The following is a 16276-nucleotide window of genomic DNA, read 5'->3' as shown; positions in this document are numbered from 1 at the left end:
CATATATGTGTGTATATGTTCCTTCCTGTCTACAAAAATCTGAATCTGAAATCCTCCTCTACCACAAGACAAAACCTGCAAAAAGAGATCTTTGTGGTTTGATGATGATTGAAAGAAAGCTCAAGTGGCATCCAGAATGTTAAAGCACTGTAGCAATCGGTAAACATAACAGTTAGATAGTTTATGACAGAGCAATACAACCTTGTTTAAATTTGCAACAGACAAAGAATACTTGGTCTTATTAAGTTATTTCAATATCCTGAACCAAAAATCATAGAGGTAAGAGAGGATCAGACCTAACAGTGGCCAACAACATTCTTAGTAATTTAAAACCTTATGGCCAAAAATTCTATGAAATGAAGCTTTCTCACATATATATATATACCTTCAAACGAAGCTAGCTTTAACTAAGTTGGATTCCTGTATTTGACATATGAAAAATATTTTCAATCCTCCTATTCCCGAATGTGAGAAACCTCTTCATGATCCTTAGGAAATAACTTGATAGCTTCAGTAATGCAATTATGTACATCTATCTGTAAGGAGAAACGTTCCAAACTGGTCACACGTTTATGTCTTTGAAGGATTGGTTTGTGTTTCGGCATTACATTCTTTCTTATTTTAATTTGTCCATCAACTTCTAGTATCTACCCCATGAATATACTTTTTGCTCTTAGTTCTTCATGTACTTTTTGCTCTTAGTTCTTCATGATACGATCTTTCACTGATTATTGAAGAAAACTCGACATCATCCTCTATTCTCTGTAACAAAAGTTACATCATCCTCAACAGTGGATAGAAATCATTAATCACGCATAATTATGTCTAGTATTTTGTATAAACGAAAATGGAAACTCCATAGTCAGAACATACCAAAAACGAAAAGCTAAAAAATATGTTTAGTTATGACTTATGATTCTCACTAATAATAAAAAAAAATTGAGAACACAAACTGATAATAATAATGCTACCGACTACTATGATCGAGGAGCCCTAGTTTTTGATTTAGTGCGCGCCAAGGAAGACCAAAACATAACTTCCTTGGAACGCAAGAAACATTAAAAGAAATTTTAATTTTGATTTTTATGCAATGCGTAGAACCGGCTAGGTCGTGGCCGTGGCCGGTACTTGCAACGGAACCGGAGAGACAACGGTTTAACCATACTCTCCTTCAAGTACTTCCTACACCGCTCCGCCTCCACAGTCCCCAACCCCGCGAGCGAATTCGCCAGAGCCGTTTTCCTCAGATTCAACCCCGAATCACTCGTCGTGATACCACCGCTCCTCCTTCGCCTCGGCTTCAAACCTAGGGTTCCGATCTTCTTCTCATTCGATCCCGAACTACTACTACTCGTCGCCGTTGCGATACTGGTAGATCTCCTTCGCTTCGGCTTCAAATTAGCTAGTAGCTTCACGATTTCTAATCGGCGGTGAATAGTGCAGCGGGAGGGTCCAGTGTGCGTCGACGACGTGGGAGAGCACCGGCACTTTCGATTCCTCGAAACGGCGGAGGAGGGTTTCGGGGTGGCGGCGGTTGCGGTGGAAAGCCTCTTTAAACGGAGGTTGATTTTATCGAATCTTTCGGAAGGAGAGAGAGGGCGGAGGACTGACGAAGCGCTTGATCGTCCAGTAGCCGCCATCACTGGATCTAGAGAGAGAGATGAGTTCGTTTTTGTTAACTATAAATGGAGTCTTGTTGAAGATTTCGTTCGATTCGGATCCTCTATTTATGGAGGTTTACTCTGGCGGTTGCATAACAAGTCTCGAAATTGTAAATTCAAATAAGATATTAAATGTTTGACCCAAAAAAAAAGAAGAAAGATATTAAATGCTAATTTTCCCCTTTTTTTTTGGTTTGAGCTCTTAATTTTCATTTAACAAATTAATCAGATCTGTACCAATTTGTAAACCAGAGCCTTGTACCCAAATAAAGCCAAAACCGATTTGAATATATGTCTAAGCTGATTCGAATCGAGATGAAATTATATTCTGATTTCTCTTCTTTTGGAAAATATCATAGAATATCAATATAATATTTTATTATTCCAAAATTAGCATACAAAGAAAAAGATCATCAAATAATTTATATTCAGATTTGAGTTAAGTAATTAAGAATTATCAATAAGGATTTATGGGATGTATTCGATCTAAAATTTAACGTGATTTGATTTTTAATGAGTTTTTAGATAATTTTATATGAAATGGAAGATTTAATATATATTTTTTTTAACTAATCTACAATATCACTTAAAACTTTGAAATTTGAGTTTAAATTTTTTTAACTAAGAAATTTCATTCAAACACTCTAAAATCAGTTCAAAACTTTAAACTCTACAACTTCAAATATTTTCAATAACAATGGATTTAATAGTACTTTATGAAATTTCAAGCTCAATAACCGTAGATTTTTAATGAGTTTAAAATTCATGTTTAAATAACCGTCTATTTAAGGAGGTTTACGCAGCAATCTTTGCGGCTGTAGACCGTGACAAGTAATCAAAATTGCAAATTTAAATAAATGATATTAAATGATTATTTTCCATTTTTGTATGGTTTGACCTATTAATTTTCACTTAACAAATTAACTAAAGCCAAAACCAACGTGAATACGTCCTTTTTTGTGCAACAGTGAATACATGGCTAAAATGATTTAAGGGGGGTGTATTGAATTGAGGATTTTAAAGTGTTTTGGTATTTCTTTAAAATTTCCTGTTATTCAACTAATGATTTATATTTTTTTCTTCAAATTCTGTGTTATTGAATATGACATTTATCTAAAGTAGCTTAAAATCACTTGTAATCCACTGTTATTCAATTAACAATTTACTAAAAGTAAATCAAATCTACTGTTATTCAATGATAAACAATTTTAAGAGAAAAACTTTATGAAATGGATTTGAAACTATTTTTTTTGTTATTTTCAGTCAAAACTATCGTTACACAAATCCCACCATTGTACCTGTTATTTGGAAATACCCAAAATCAAATAAAAAATTGACCACGCCTATGAGAACAGAGAGAGAACAAGGAAGCGAGAGATCAGAGACGAAGCTTTCCAGAAAAGTACTGAACTTTTGATTCCCTCTTGTTCATGAATCAATACCCAAGTCGACAATTTTGGAAGCCAAAGATTCGATTTTGGAGTCTCTCAAACCTGAAGGGAGCCCTTTGATTGTTAGATTTGATTTCGTCTCGAGCTTTTCGTTGGATCCGAGAAAAAGGTTTTGTGCTCTGAAGAATCTGAGGTTGAGCTAAGGCACACGTCGATTGATTTGTTCCTTTGGTGTTCTATCAAAAGGTCTGTTGACAAAATCTTCTCTGTTTTGGTTCTGTTTTTAAAATCCCATGTTATACACAAGACAGAGAAGATTTTGACAACAAACCTTTTGATCCTGAAGAGTATAAGCAAGTCTAGTAAAGTTTATTTGTTCTTTTCATGTTCTACTCTATGGTCAACTAATGTTTGTGAGCTTGAAAACTATGTTAGGTTTTTGATCGTGACTCTCTTTGCGTCTCTATTTTTTCTACGGCTTTGGTTCACCCAAATAATCTTTGCTTCAACTCTCCAAACTCAAAAGCTTGAGGAAGTATTCTTCTACGAGACTGCTTGCCAAGTATGAAAGCTAAGATACTGCTTTGGTTCTGTCCTTCCAAGTATGCAAGCTAAGGTACTGCTTGACAAGTATGCAAGCTAAGGTACTGCTTTGGTTCTGTCCTTCCAAGTATGCAAGCTAAGGTACTGCTTGACAAGTATGCAAGCCAAGGTACGCAATGCTGATTTTCTAATTTTTGTTTTGGATAAATATGCATCTTGTTGATATCTTTATGGGCTGCTCCTTAGAAAATTGAATAATATGATGGGCTTTTTTCGTTTAGTTGTTTAATTAGGGTTTAGGTAGGTATGCACATATATATAAAATCAGTAACATGGAGAAGAGCTTACAAAACTGATAGGATACGAGCATCAATCATCTCTTTTATTTGTCAAAGTGAGTATTCTTTTTCATCACTTTGGCTTACTGGAATGTGTAGTTTCAGATTGGTTTCATTATTTTGTTTAGTTTCATGAATTTGGATGATGTTTGTCTTTGAATATTGTTCCTTTTATGGGTTTGAGTCTTTTGACGATCAATATAAAACCTGTTAATTCACTATTTTAGATATGGTTTTACAAAGACTATAGATTTATTATCTTGGTTCTTATAATCTTGTGTTGTTATATGACTAGTTACCTTCCAAACAATGGGAGATCCAAAAGACGTAAAAGGTAAAGGTCAATACCACTCATGGTCTGGACCTGAGCACAAGTTGTTATTGAGGTTACTAGTGGATGCAATCAATCAAGGTTTTCGTGATGCCAGCGGCAAATTCAACAAACTGACGGTCGAATCCAGAATACTAACAACTCTACAGCAAGAAGTTGGATCTAAAAAAACCTACGGTCAGTATAAAAATAGGATGAAAATCTTGAAGGGTAGGTACCAAGTGTTTGCAGATTTTCTTCGTTGTAGTTCTGGTTTTGGATGGGACTCTGAAACGAAAAAATTCACAGCAGATGATGAAGTATGGAAGGTCTATCTGCAGGTAAAAAATTATAATATGAAATTCATGCTTATGTTGGTGTTGTTTACATATGATTCTTATTATAGTGATCTTTTTTTTAATAGGCTCATCCAAATAATAAATATCTGTGTGATGATTCGTTTGAAGATTTTGAAGAGCTAAGGATATTTGAACAGAATACTGCAACTGGGCAGAATGCTGTGGGACTAGGTGATTCTGTTGATGCAGGATCCTATCAATTTGAAGAGAACGAGAAGACAAATGATAATGATTTTGTCCACGTGATAGATGAGGGAGGAGGAATAGAACACCAGCAAACATGTGAACCTTCATCAAGAAAAAGCATTGGAGAAAAGCTTTCACATAGAAAGAAAGCTAGGACGGATGCATATAACTCGGAAAGGGTTTGTGAGGAAGTTACAGAAATCAGTAGCCAAATTTTTGACATGATTCAGAAAAGATGGGTGAAGGAAGCTGAAGAAAAAGAAGCTGAAGACAAAGCTAACAATGTTTGGGATGCTATCAAGGAAATTCCTGACTTGGATGATGATTTGCGTTATGAGGCGATGACCCTTGTTCACACCTTAGGCATGAAATCTGGTTTCGTGAATATGTCCATAACAGATCGTTGTGGATGGATTAGAAGAAATCTCCGTAAACCAAGTGGCTGAAGTAACATGATCGGAGTTCTAAAGATAGTTCGTCATCTTGGAGTTTTTATTTCTTTAAAGTTGAGTTTTTATTATTACTTTAGCTATGGTTTTGTTTCTTCTTTGCAGAATTGTTATGTTTTTTGTTCTTTATATGTTATGGTTTTTGTTTTTTTTTACTACAATGGTCTAATTTTATTTATTTATATACGACACTATCTTCTTGTTTTCTCCTACAATGGTATAATTATATTTTACATAGGAAAGTAGTATATTCTGTTCAAAGTAAACATTGATTTTGGCGGCTAAATTTGGCGGCTAATTCGTTAGGATACGATTCCTTAATGATTTGTGTAACCTTATTTATTTGTCCTCTTCTTCTCTAGCTAAAGTTCATCACCGCCGCTTTATATTAGCATTATTTCACACTTTGTTCACCAATTATCATTATTTCACACTTTGTTCACCACTTAGACAGTTTCTTATGACTTGTTATTTATGTTTTTGTGCAGAGATTTCAATGGCTCATATTGTTAATGCAAATGAAGAGATACAAGTTAGGAAAAAGAGAAAAAAGATGTCAAATTTCAAGATAGACGTTGATATTCTCTTACTGGTCTTTTCTATCATTGTGAAGGTACGTAATGTCGTTTCACGTATTCCACAAATACAACGTGAAATTAGAAGATCAACTACAACACTTGGACATGAATACATACAAAATGCTTTGGTTGAAGATCCTAAACATTTTCGACATCTATATCGTATGTATCCGGATGTGTTTTTGAAGTTATGCTCTATTATAAGAGTAAAGATGGGATTAAAAGATACAAGATATGTTTCAGTTGAAGAAATGCTAGCCACCTTTTTGTTCATTGTTGGTCAAAACTCAAGGTATATTCAGGCTCAAGATAGATTCAAGAGGTCAAGATTCTCAATAAGTACAAGTTTTCATACAATTCTGAAAGTGTTAAACGCACTTGCTCCAAGTTACATGGCCAAGCCTGAAACAACAGTGCCTCCAAAGATAAGAGATAGCACACGATTCTATCCTTATTTTAAGGTACATGTAGTTCTTCTCTTATGCATTTTTTAAATACCGCAAAAAAGTTTACATGTTTCTATATTTTATTAGGATTGTGTAGGAGCTATTGATGGAACGCATATTCTTGCGATGATAAGTGGAAAGGATTCATCTAGCTACCGCAATCGAAAAGGACAACTATCACAAAATGTTTTAGCTGCATGCAATTTTGATTTAGAATTTATATATGTTCTTAGTGGATGGGAAGGTTCAGCTCATGATGCTAAAGTATTACAAGATGCTTTAACAAGAAATTCTAACAGATTACAAGTTCCAGAAGGTATGTCTGGTTCTTATGAAATATTGATGTGTTATTTTTGTATTTTCTTAAAATTATTTGTATATGTTATATGATTTCAGGAAAATTCTATTTAGTCGACTGTGGATACGCCAATCGTCGTAATTTTCTGGCTCCATTTCGAAGTACTCGCTATCATCTTCAAGATTTTAGGGGACAAGGCTAAGATCCTGTGAATCAAAATGAGTTGTTCAATCATCGTCATTCATCCTTGCGAAATGTGATTGAGAGAATTTTTGGCATCTTTAAGTCAAGATTCCTCATCTTCAAATCTGCTCCACCATTTCCATATAAAACACAAGCAGAGTTAGTTCTTGCATGTGTTGTTTTACATAATTATCTTCGTAAAGAATGTCGTTCAGACGTGTTTCCTGAAGAAGTTGTTATCGCTGATGATAATGAAATTGATGTTCAAGAAATAGGTGAAGATGAGAACATGGATGATGATGTTCAAAATGGCACTCAAGAACAACAAAGAGTGAATGCTAATAATTGGAGAGCAAATATAGCAGCAACCATGTGGACATATGCTATGCATATGGGATCTTGATGCAGCAACAGTTTACGTTGTTTTTAGATGTTATCTCTGCTACTATGTTTTTTAATTTATCTTTCATGTTATGGTTTATGAATTTGGTTTTTTGATAAACAATTTTGATCTATTATATTGGCTTTTAGTAAGTTCTGGAGCTTTCTTGAATATTGTCAAGAGACAGCTGTTCAAACTTGTTGCAGAGATTGAATTAGAAGAAGTACAAGACGAATTGATTATGTAATATGCCATTGGATTTTCTTGCTTTTGGGATCTCGATGAGTCAACCTCAGGAAGTTGGATATGGAAGAGTATCTGCAAACTTTGATCTATAGCTCTCTCTCTCTCTCTCTCTCTCTCTCTCTCTCTCTCTCTCTCTCTCTCTCTCTCTCTCTCTCTCTCTCTCTCTCTCTCTCTCTCTCTCTCTCTCTCGTTCTCACAAACGAAGGAAGAAGACAAAATATTGAAATTTCACGTTTTTACTGTGTTGGAAAAAATAGTGAATACTTCATGTTTTAAAATAATTGGACTTTGAAAAGTACTCTGAAATTTAAGTTCAAATGATCTCAAGTACTCTAAATTTTTTAAAAAATCCTATCCAAATCTATTTTCCTTTTTTTAAATCCCACCCATCGTTTTGGGATTTAACCCAAATCTCTTTAAACTCCAATATTTTTTCAAATCCACCCAAACTTTTAAAATCCACATTTCAATACATCCCCCTAAATCAATATGAAATGATATTCTGATTTCTTTTTCTTTTCTTTTTTTTGAAAATATCATAGTATATCACTAAGATATTTTGTTATTAGCATATTCAGAAAAATCATCAAAATAACATTAATTAAAAATCAAAATAATATTTTAGTTTTTATTTAATAGATTTGAGTTTAGTAATTAAGATTTATGATTTAATATTTAAGGAAAATGTTAGGATAAAAATTCAGGAGGTGTTGTGAATCTAAAATTTGAGGTGATTTGATTTTTAACGAGTTTTAGATGATTTTATATGAACTAAAAGTTTGATATAAGCTTTGTTAAACTATTCTAGAATATCACCTAAAACCTTGAAATTTGAGTTTTTATTATTTTAACTAAGAAATTTCATTCAAACACTCAAAGTCTCAAAAATAAGTTGAAAACTTTAAACTCTATAACTTGATATACTAGGGGCGTGTCCGCTTTTCGCGCGGAATATTATTACAATGCTGTTAAGTATGATATTTTGGATAATCTAATTATGTGATTTTCTTTATGGGTTTTTTGCAAAATTAACTCAAAACTCAAAGTCAACCACAAAACTAACCTATGATTTTTTTTGGAATTTTCATTTTCCCTATTCACCACACAAGTTCAAATTATTCACGAAAATGCCATTAATTTTTTTTTTCGAAAATAATTTTTTACTCTCTCAACCTCATCTTCTTCAAGTATTTACAAGATTGTCATTGCCATCAATACACCAACTAGGGGTGTCAAATTGAGCTAGCTCGCTCAACTCAGCTTAGCTCATAGTTAGCTCGGCTTTTTCATGAGCTAGCTCAGTTCAGCTCATTTATTATATGAGTTTCAATATGTAAACTCGAACTCAGATCATCTAGATCATGAGTTAAATGAGCTAACTTGTGATCTAAATAAAAATAATTATAATAAAATAAAATAGTGATAGAATAACTTCTATAATATTGTTCAAAATTTAAATATTAAAAAATCCAAAACATAAATATTAAATACTAAATAAAAATGAACACATGACAAAAATAAAGAAAACAACACCTAATATAAATTAAACTAAAACAAAACCAATGATCCAAATCCCTATTCTTCCTGAGAGTCTTGAGCCAATTTATCTTCAATTTCATATATGTATGTTTTACATTTTAATTTTAGAAGAGAAATATGATTAATATAGATATTATCTTTTAAGAAAATTTGGTTTGACATTTTAATTTTAGAAGAAAAATATGATAAATATAGAAATAATCTCTTTTTTACATAAAAAAATAGAAATTATCTCTTTTTTACATAAAAAAATAGAAATTATCCAAATATAATATATATAAAATATATTATATATTATTGTAAGTACGAAATGAACAAGCTCATGAGTCAGTTCATGTTCATTAAAGATCGTTCATATAACTCGTGATCTAATTTAAGCTCGATCATTAAACTCATTTATTAAATGAGCTTAAATATAGAGATCGTGCTCATGAAAAAACGAGCCGAGCTGAGCCAAATCATGAGCTATAGCTCATTTTGACACCCCTAACACCAACCACCATTAACAACCAATTTGAAGTTCTTAATGCACCTAAAATCGATTTACACTTCCTCGTTTCTCAATTCTTATGAACTAAAAACAATATCTCTTTACTTTATCTCCATATTCATCCCAAAAAACCCAAGATTTTGATTCTAAATTTTTTTTATGGTTCATAGAGGCATTGAAGGTTACGATTCTTGGGGGTCACTTTCGTTTGAGCTTCTGTGTGCTTGGAGAAGACTTCTGTGTGCTAAGGAAGTTATCTCACTAATTTAAGGTATGAAATCGAGTTTTTATCCAGATCTGTTCGCGAAGGTAAGTCTTCTTAGCGTAGAAGACTTACCTGGAAGTCGTCTGGACAAAAGAGAGGCTAATTTTGCAATTGACTTTTAAATCTTTTTCTAGAGACGACTTATATTGAAGTCGTCCATTTTTGTTTGGATAAAAAAAAATCTCGAGAAACCAGAGACGACTTCCGTGGAAGTCGTCTGGGATAAACATGTTAGTTTTGCAATTGACCGGATTGTGTCAGAAATTTGACTTTTCCTGGACGACTTACTTGCAAGTCGTCCAGTAGAAAACCAAAAATTTAATATTTTATTATAACGAGACGACTTCCATGTAAGTCGTCTCAGGTTAGTTTTGCAATTGGAAAATAAAACGTAAATATTTAATTTACTCTATACGACTTACATGGAAGTCGTCCAAGATTTTATTCCGAGATTCTGGTCAAACCTTGCTTATCTTGGACGACTTCCATGTAAGTCGTCTGGCGGACGACTTACATGTAAGTCGTCTACAAAAAAATAAAAAAATTTGTTTTATTTTCCAATTACAAAACTAACCTGAGACGACTTACATGAAAGTCGTCTCGTTATAATAAAATATTAAATTTTTGATTTTCTACTGGACAACTTACTTTCTGACACAATCCGGTCAATTGTAAAACTAAACTGTTTATCCCAGACGACTTCCTTGGAAGTCGTCCCTAGATTTCTCGAGATTTTTTTTAAACAAAAGTATGCCAATATTTACAAAGGAAGACTTCCAAAGAAGTCTGCTGTAGAGACGACTTGTCTGGAAGTCGTCCTTTGTAATATTTTAATTGAAAAAATGACCTAAATGGATGACCTCTCTGGAAGTCTACTAGACGACCCCTGTGGATGTCATCTGCGTCAATGTTTAGTAAACTTGCATTTTCTCTAAAACTATAAAGACTTTTTTAACATTTTCTTATGAATTCATATTTATTAATGAATATTTGGGCTACTGAATGAAATTTATAACTTAATTGGTGATATTTATTAGGTTACCAACATTCATGTTAGTTAAAGTTTATAGCTATTGTGCTTTTAACTCATACATGTTCTATGTTTGCTAATGTGTTTTGTTTTATTTTTTTCAAATGGATCGTCAGTTACATGCAGTGTATGGAGAATGGTTGTTGAAAGATGGCTGTTAGAATTTTGTGGTTGATAAGTTCAAAGGAGCGAGACTGTTCTTTTTGAGGTGAAGGTTCAACACATGCTGAACTTGTTGCAATGGCTCAAGAAGATTATAACCTGGACATGAACACAGAGTCTGTGCAGTTAGCCTACTCATTACCAGAGGCAATGATGCAACGGATGACTCCAGACACCCCTCCTATTCATGTTACAAGTGATAGACAAGTTCGGAACTTGCTCGAGATAGCTAAAACGCATGAAGTACGTCTTTGTGTATCAAGTCTTAGCAAGATGAGAGCTGTTTCAGAGGAAGGGGAAGAGAATGATGAATGGGATGAAGCTGATGAAGGGAATAAAGGTGATGAAGGGGGTGAAGATGATGATGATATGGCTGAAGATGAAAATCATGATGAGGAGGAGGATGATGGGGACGAGGATGCTGATATCCCTGTTGTTGCTGAAGCGGATGATGATGCTGAGGATTACAGTGAGTATGGGAAGGTTAAAGATGAGGATCAGGAAGAGGAAGAAGATGATATGTGTTTTGAAGATTTCAAAAGGACATATGGTAGTGAAGGAGGAAGATCATATGGTACCAGGATCTATGTCAACCAGAGTTTTGCTAGTAAGGATGCATTGATTTCAGAGTTACGGTTGACAGCGGTGAGGCGTAAGTTCTCCTTCAGAATATACAAGTTAACGAAAACTCTCGCTGTGGCAACATGTCAGGTTAATGGTTGTGGATGGAAGATCAGAGCGAGTGTGAAACATGGGACAAACACTTTTTGGGTAACCAAGTATGTGGAAACTCATACATATTCCGTGGGAGACAGAATCGCCCAGCGGAAACACTGTACTCCGAAGTATGTTGGTAGGCTTTTCATAGATCGTGTTGGAATCATTGATGGGTTGAATCTGCAGCATATCAAAGATGCAATGAAGAACATGTTTGGCATGACACTTGATTACAACACTTCATACAGAGCATTTTTATATGCGCAAGAATTGGTGAGAGGATCAGCGGAAGATGAGTTTGAGCGACTGCCTTCATATTTGGAGCAAATCTCCTTAGCAAATCCGGGTTCTATCACTGGTCTAGAACTTGATTCTCTGAATAGATTTAAGTATCTATTTCTCTCATTTGGAGCTTCAATCCGAGGGTTTCAGTATCAGAGAAGGGTCATTGTGGTGGATGAGACTCACCTAAGTGGGAAGTATGAAGGTGTTATGTTAGTTGTAGCAGCACAAGATGGTAATTTTCAGATATTTCCATTGGCTTTTGCGATCGTTGATGGTGAAAATGATGAATTTTGGGAGTGGTTTTTCACAAAATTGGCGAGTTGTGTATCTGATTAGTATCCTCTGGTGATAGTCTCTGACCGGCACACGGGCATTAAGAATGCGTGTGATAAGGTGTTTCCGTGGACTATCCGAGGAATATGTTATTATCACCTTCAACAGAACATTGTCCAAAAGTATAAAGGGAAGCATCTCTTGTACTTGGTGAAAGGTGCTACTTATGCTCATACACTTTACGATTTTGACTGGTACATGGATGAGATAAGGAGTGCAAGCCCGGAACTTGCAACCTACTTGGAGAATGCCGACGTGACCCTATGGTCAAGGGTTCATTGTCGGGAGACCGGTACAACATAAAAACTAGCAACATCGCTGAATTATTAACTCCGCACTGAAGCGAGCAAGAGGATTTCCGATTCATATCCTGTTGGAGTTCATAATGGATAAGCTATCAAGGTGGTTTTGGAAAAGGAGAGAAGATGCTTTGAGTCTCACAACTCAACATAGTCGGGGGGTTGAATACTTGCTTGTTGTTCGATCGGAGATAGCGGATACAATGTCTGTCCAACAAATTGATGGATGGCGATTCTTTGTGCAAGGTGGCAAAAAGGACTGTGTTGTTGATTTGGAACATCGAAAGTGTGATTGTGGTGTCTATGGTGTCGAGAAAATACCTTGCTCTCATGCTATAGAAGCTGGATCATATGTTGGTTTGCATATCTCCACACATGTATGCCCGATCTACTCAAAAGATATTTTGTTTGCAGGATACTCAGAGAATATCTATCCTTGTGCTGGACAACAAGTTGAGGCACACACATGCTTTCCTCCGGAAGTAAAGCGTGGTCCGGGGAGACAGAAGAAATCAAGATGGCAATCTTGGTTGGAGCTATCTAGGATGAGAGGACGCACGCCCCGAAAGCAACACATGGTTTATAGGTGCTCGGTCTGCAAAGAAATTGGCCATACGCGTCCATATTGTAAGAACTGACGTGGACGACCTTCTCGTTAGTCGTCCATAAGACTTAACTCCTGGACGACCTTCTCATTAGTCGTCCAGAAGACTTAACTCCTGGAAGACCTTCTGATTAGTCGTCCAAAAGACTTTACTCCTGGACGACCTTCTGATTAGTCGTCCAGAAGACTATCTATCTGCGTATCTGTTATGACTTTGTGTTATGAACTTCTTTGTATTGCAATTTATCTGCTTCTGTTATGGGTTTACGTGTTATGAATTAATCTGTGTTATGAACTTAATTGCAACTTAAAAAGACAACAACTCCACCATTAGATTAGATTATCCGAAAGGTTACAACACTACCAAACTAATTTCCTACGAAATGATAGTTTGGTACGAGGATAGGTTACAAAAAACTACATCCTATCATGACCCTGTTACAAAAACATCACCTTCCTAGTCTGTCATACAAAAACACATTTCATCCCACAAGTTCAAGTACAAATAAAACATCATTAACCTTGTTCGTCATAAGTTCCCAGGTTCTCATCATTGTCTTCGTTCTCTTTTGCATGGCCTTGAGGAGTCTCCTTAAATATATCCAATGACATCTTCTCCCTTATAGCCTTCGCATTCTTGTTACCAAACACTGGAGGAAATGACATCCCAAGAGCATGACATTCGATGTACTTCAGAGCAAACACACCACAATCACCAGCTCGGCACTGAGGTACTCCAACGGTAACTCTCTCATATGTGTATAACTCCAGTGTGTGTTTGACATGTTCTTCGTCAGAGCCAGCGCACTCAACAAGCAGATAAGGGACCATGTTGACAAAAGGCTCCATGAGCACATCGAGGTCTACAGCTTTAATATGTGTTAAAATGTTGTCCCAGACGACTATGTGCCTCTTAGGGATCGATATCCAAATAGCAATCCAATGCTCGTTCCTGAAGTTCACTGGCGCATAAATATCATCCACATCCAGCCCCCAAACCTTCATAAATTGGCAAAAAGTTGGAACAATGCCTGCATGATAATTCCACACCCCACCAGGGAGTCTTTTTCCTAAGCCGTTGATGTCGCCCTCGTCGCTCTTAAATTCTGGGTACTTGTGGGACCACTGCCGAGAAAATACATGATCAAGAAAGCACAATCTTTCGTTCCTAAAATGATGTGGATTATCTTGGTACCGTTGCCTCAGTACATTAATAAAAACATCCATATGCTGCATATAAAACAATACAAGTAAGAGATACTTATCAGACGACTTACGCTTAAGTCGTCTAGTAAGTCTTCTGATAAGTCTTCTAGAGAATACTTACCATACGACTTAAGCGTAAATCGTCTGATAAGTCTTCTCTAGAAGACATAACAGAAGACTAATTGGTAAGTTGTCTGTTAGAGAAGACTTACCAGACGACTTAAGCGTAAGTCGTCTGATACATAACAAAAGACTAATTGGTAAGTCGTCTGTTAGGTCTTCTAGAGAAGACATAACTACTGGTAAGAGAAAAACTAGAAGACATAGCAGGAGACTTACTCCGTCGTTCAGCCTTTCTAAGGGGGTTCGGAGGATGAAATAAAACCGACTTGGACATCTTCGTGGTTTTTTGGCCATGGGTGTTTTAAAATAACTGCAAACACAAAATGTAGATAAACAAGATTTTTTGTATACTAAAGGAACCTATTATGGGAAATTCTCACTTACGGATCAAGTTTCACCCAGTCAGTGAGCAACTTCGACATCTTCTTGTCAAAGGGAGCAAAAGGATCATAGCCTTGGCCAACCCTTTTGTTTGGAATGATCACTTTGGCAGTGATTTTTCCCTTAAAAGGAGTTTGCTGTGAGGCAGCAAGTTTCCTTGCTCGCTCACTCTTTCCACGGACATGTACCATAGCAGCATCCCTCTTTCTCTGCCTTCTAGTTTCCCCCTTCTGTAAATCTGAATTAGTGGGTACTTCTTTGTCCAATACAAGAACGCTAGGTTCACCACTCTGTTCTGGAGGTTTCTCCTCGGGCTCATTTGCTATCACAAGACTCAGGTCTTTCGAGGAATTTGGTTCTTGGGGGTCATTCTGTTCTGCTTTCGCCCCATTCACATTTTCACTCTGCAATTTCGATGTACAAAATGTGTTTATAAAATATTAACCAAATATCCAATTCACACAATAAACAAAATCCATACATAAGCAATGATCCTTCGAGCTCACTCCGGGCAGTATTCAGCGGCTCTCTCTGGCCCGCTTCTTGTTTTACAGTTTGTTGGTGTATATATGGAATAATCATGGATAGTTCTTATATGGGATGCGTCAAGTCTAGTCCTGGACGATCCACTGCGGGTTCTCCGTTGAGGGTGCGCGAGAGGAGGTTAGAAGTTGGTCTTGTCAACCACGACTCTCTTTCTTGGTGGCGACGCGTATGGAACCGGTCGGCTTCAAAGGCTTGATCTTGGGCTGCCTCTTGTCCACCTTGGTGGTGCTGATCTCTCTGTCTTCTTGGTATTGTTCTTGCAGTGTGGCGATCCTTCGAGGCTGTCTCTGTCTAATAACGCCCCGTCTGGTCAATGCGGGTGTGCTTGAGTTCTGGCGTGGCTGTCTGTTCGTGTTGGCGGATGCTCAGGATGTCTACAACGAGCTGTTCTTCGACGAGCTAGATCATAAAGAGCGGATCATCGGGGATGCCAAAATTACCGAGTTCCGATTCTCAATATAACTGTGGTTCTTCCATTTGCGGCAAGATGTAAGTGCAGACTGGCGGAGGCCTCCGATTAGCGGTTTTGCTTATTGTGTCTGTCCCTTCTAGATTAGATCGAGTTGATGTTTAGGTTTTTTTCTTTTTTTGTGCTTCGTATTGTCATTGTACTTCTGTCAAAAATCTGAAAATTGGTAATAATATCTTTACATTTTTATCAAAAATAAAATAAAAAAAAATATGAGCACTCTTCAAATTCAAGCTCAAGAATAGTGCATGCCTTGCAATAAGGTCGGTCGCAGCCGATGGGGAAACACCTTCTCCTATTCCCACCTGGAATTACAAATCTATGTGCTAAGACAAAGACATATTGTACGCTAAAGCAGGGTGGGGAGGAACAGAGAATATAAGAGCTTAAGAGATGTGTAACAAGACCATGACTCTTGCAAGAAACCAGAACGATTGCATACAAAAAATATATGGAT

General features: G+C 36.1%; 3 protein-coding genes across 3 annotated transcripts; 2 read left to right on the top strand and 1 right to left on the bottom strand.

Annotated features, from left to right (window-relative positions):
* Nucleotides 1-1070: 1070 nt before the first annotated feature.
* Nucleotides 1071-1640, bottom strand: LOC106442255. Its single transcript, XM_013883958.3, has one exon. It carries the CDS (start codon nucleotides 1638-1640, stop codon nucleotides 1071-1073), a length of 570 nt encoding a protein of 189 aa, XP_013739412.2.
* A 1004-nt stretch (nucleotides 1641-2644) lies between these two features.
* Nucleotides 2645-7461, top strand: LOC106414796 (uncharacterized protein At2g29880-like). Its single transcript, XM_048767415.1, has 3 exons — nucleotides 2645-3989; nucleotides 4229-4584; nucleotides 4668-7461. The coding sequence occupies exons 1-3, from the start codon at nucleotides 3902-3904 to the stop codon at nucleotides 5232-5234; spliced, it is 1011 nt and encodes a 336-aa protein (XP_048623372.1). The 5' UTR covers nucleotides 2645-3901; the 3' UTR covers nucleotides 5235-7461.
* Nucleotides 6028-7145, top strand: LOC106413020 (putative nuclease HARBI1). Its single transcript, XM_048768117.1, has 4 exons — nucleotides 6028-6276; nucleotides 6349-6577; nucleotides 6658-6720; nucleotides 6946-7145. The coding sequence occupies exons 1-4, from the start codon at nucleotides 6028-6030 to the stop codon at nucleotides 7143-7145; spliced, it is 741 nt and encodes a 246-aa protein (XP_048624074.1).
* Nucleotides 7462-16276: the final 8815 nt, after the last annotated feature.

This window comes from Brassica napus, chromosome C9 (genome assembly GCF_020379485.1).
Source record: "Brassica napus cultivar Da-Ae chromosome C9, Da-Ae, whole genome shotgun sequence".
Taxonomy (NCBI): Eukaryota; Viridiplantae; Streptophyta; class Magnoliopsida; order Brassicales; family Brassicaceae; genus Brassica; species Brassica napus.
This window is presented reverse-complemented; position numbering and strand designations above follow the sequence as displayed.

Coding starts and splice junctions, on each gene's coding strand:
- LOC106413020 (XM_048768117.1), top strand. CDS start 6,028: ATGGGATTAAAAGATACAAGATATGTTTCAGTTGAAGAAATGCTAGCC. Junction 6,277..6,348: donor GATTCTATCCTTATTTTAAG/GTACATGTAGTT, acceptor ATATTTTATTAG/GATTGTGTAGGAGCTATTGA. Junction 6,721..6,945: donor TTTTCTGGCTCCATTTCGAA/GTACTCGCTATC, acceptor ATCTTCGTAAAG/AATGTCGTTCAGACGTGTTT.
- LOC106414796 (XM_048767415.1), top strand. CDS start 3,902: ATGCACATATATATAAAATCAGTAACATGGAGAAGAGCTTACAAAACT. Junction 3,990..4,228: donor CATCTCTTTTATTTGTCAAA/GTGAGTATTCTT, acceptor TTATATGACTAG/TTACCTTCCAAACAATGGGA. Junction 4,585..4,667: donor TATGGAAGGTCTATCTGCAG/GTAAAAAATTAT, acceptor TTTTTTTAATAG/GCTCATCCAAATAATAAATA.
- LOC106442255 (XM_013883958.3), bottom strand. CDS start 1,640: ATGGCGGCTACTGGACGATCAAGCGCTTCGTCAGTCCTCCGCCCTCTC.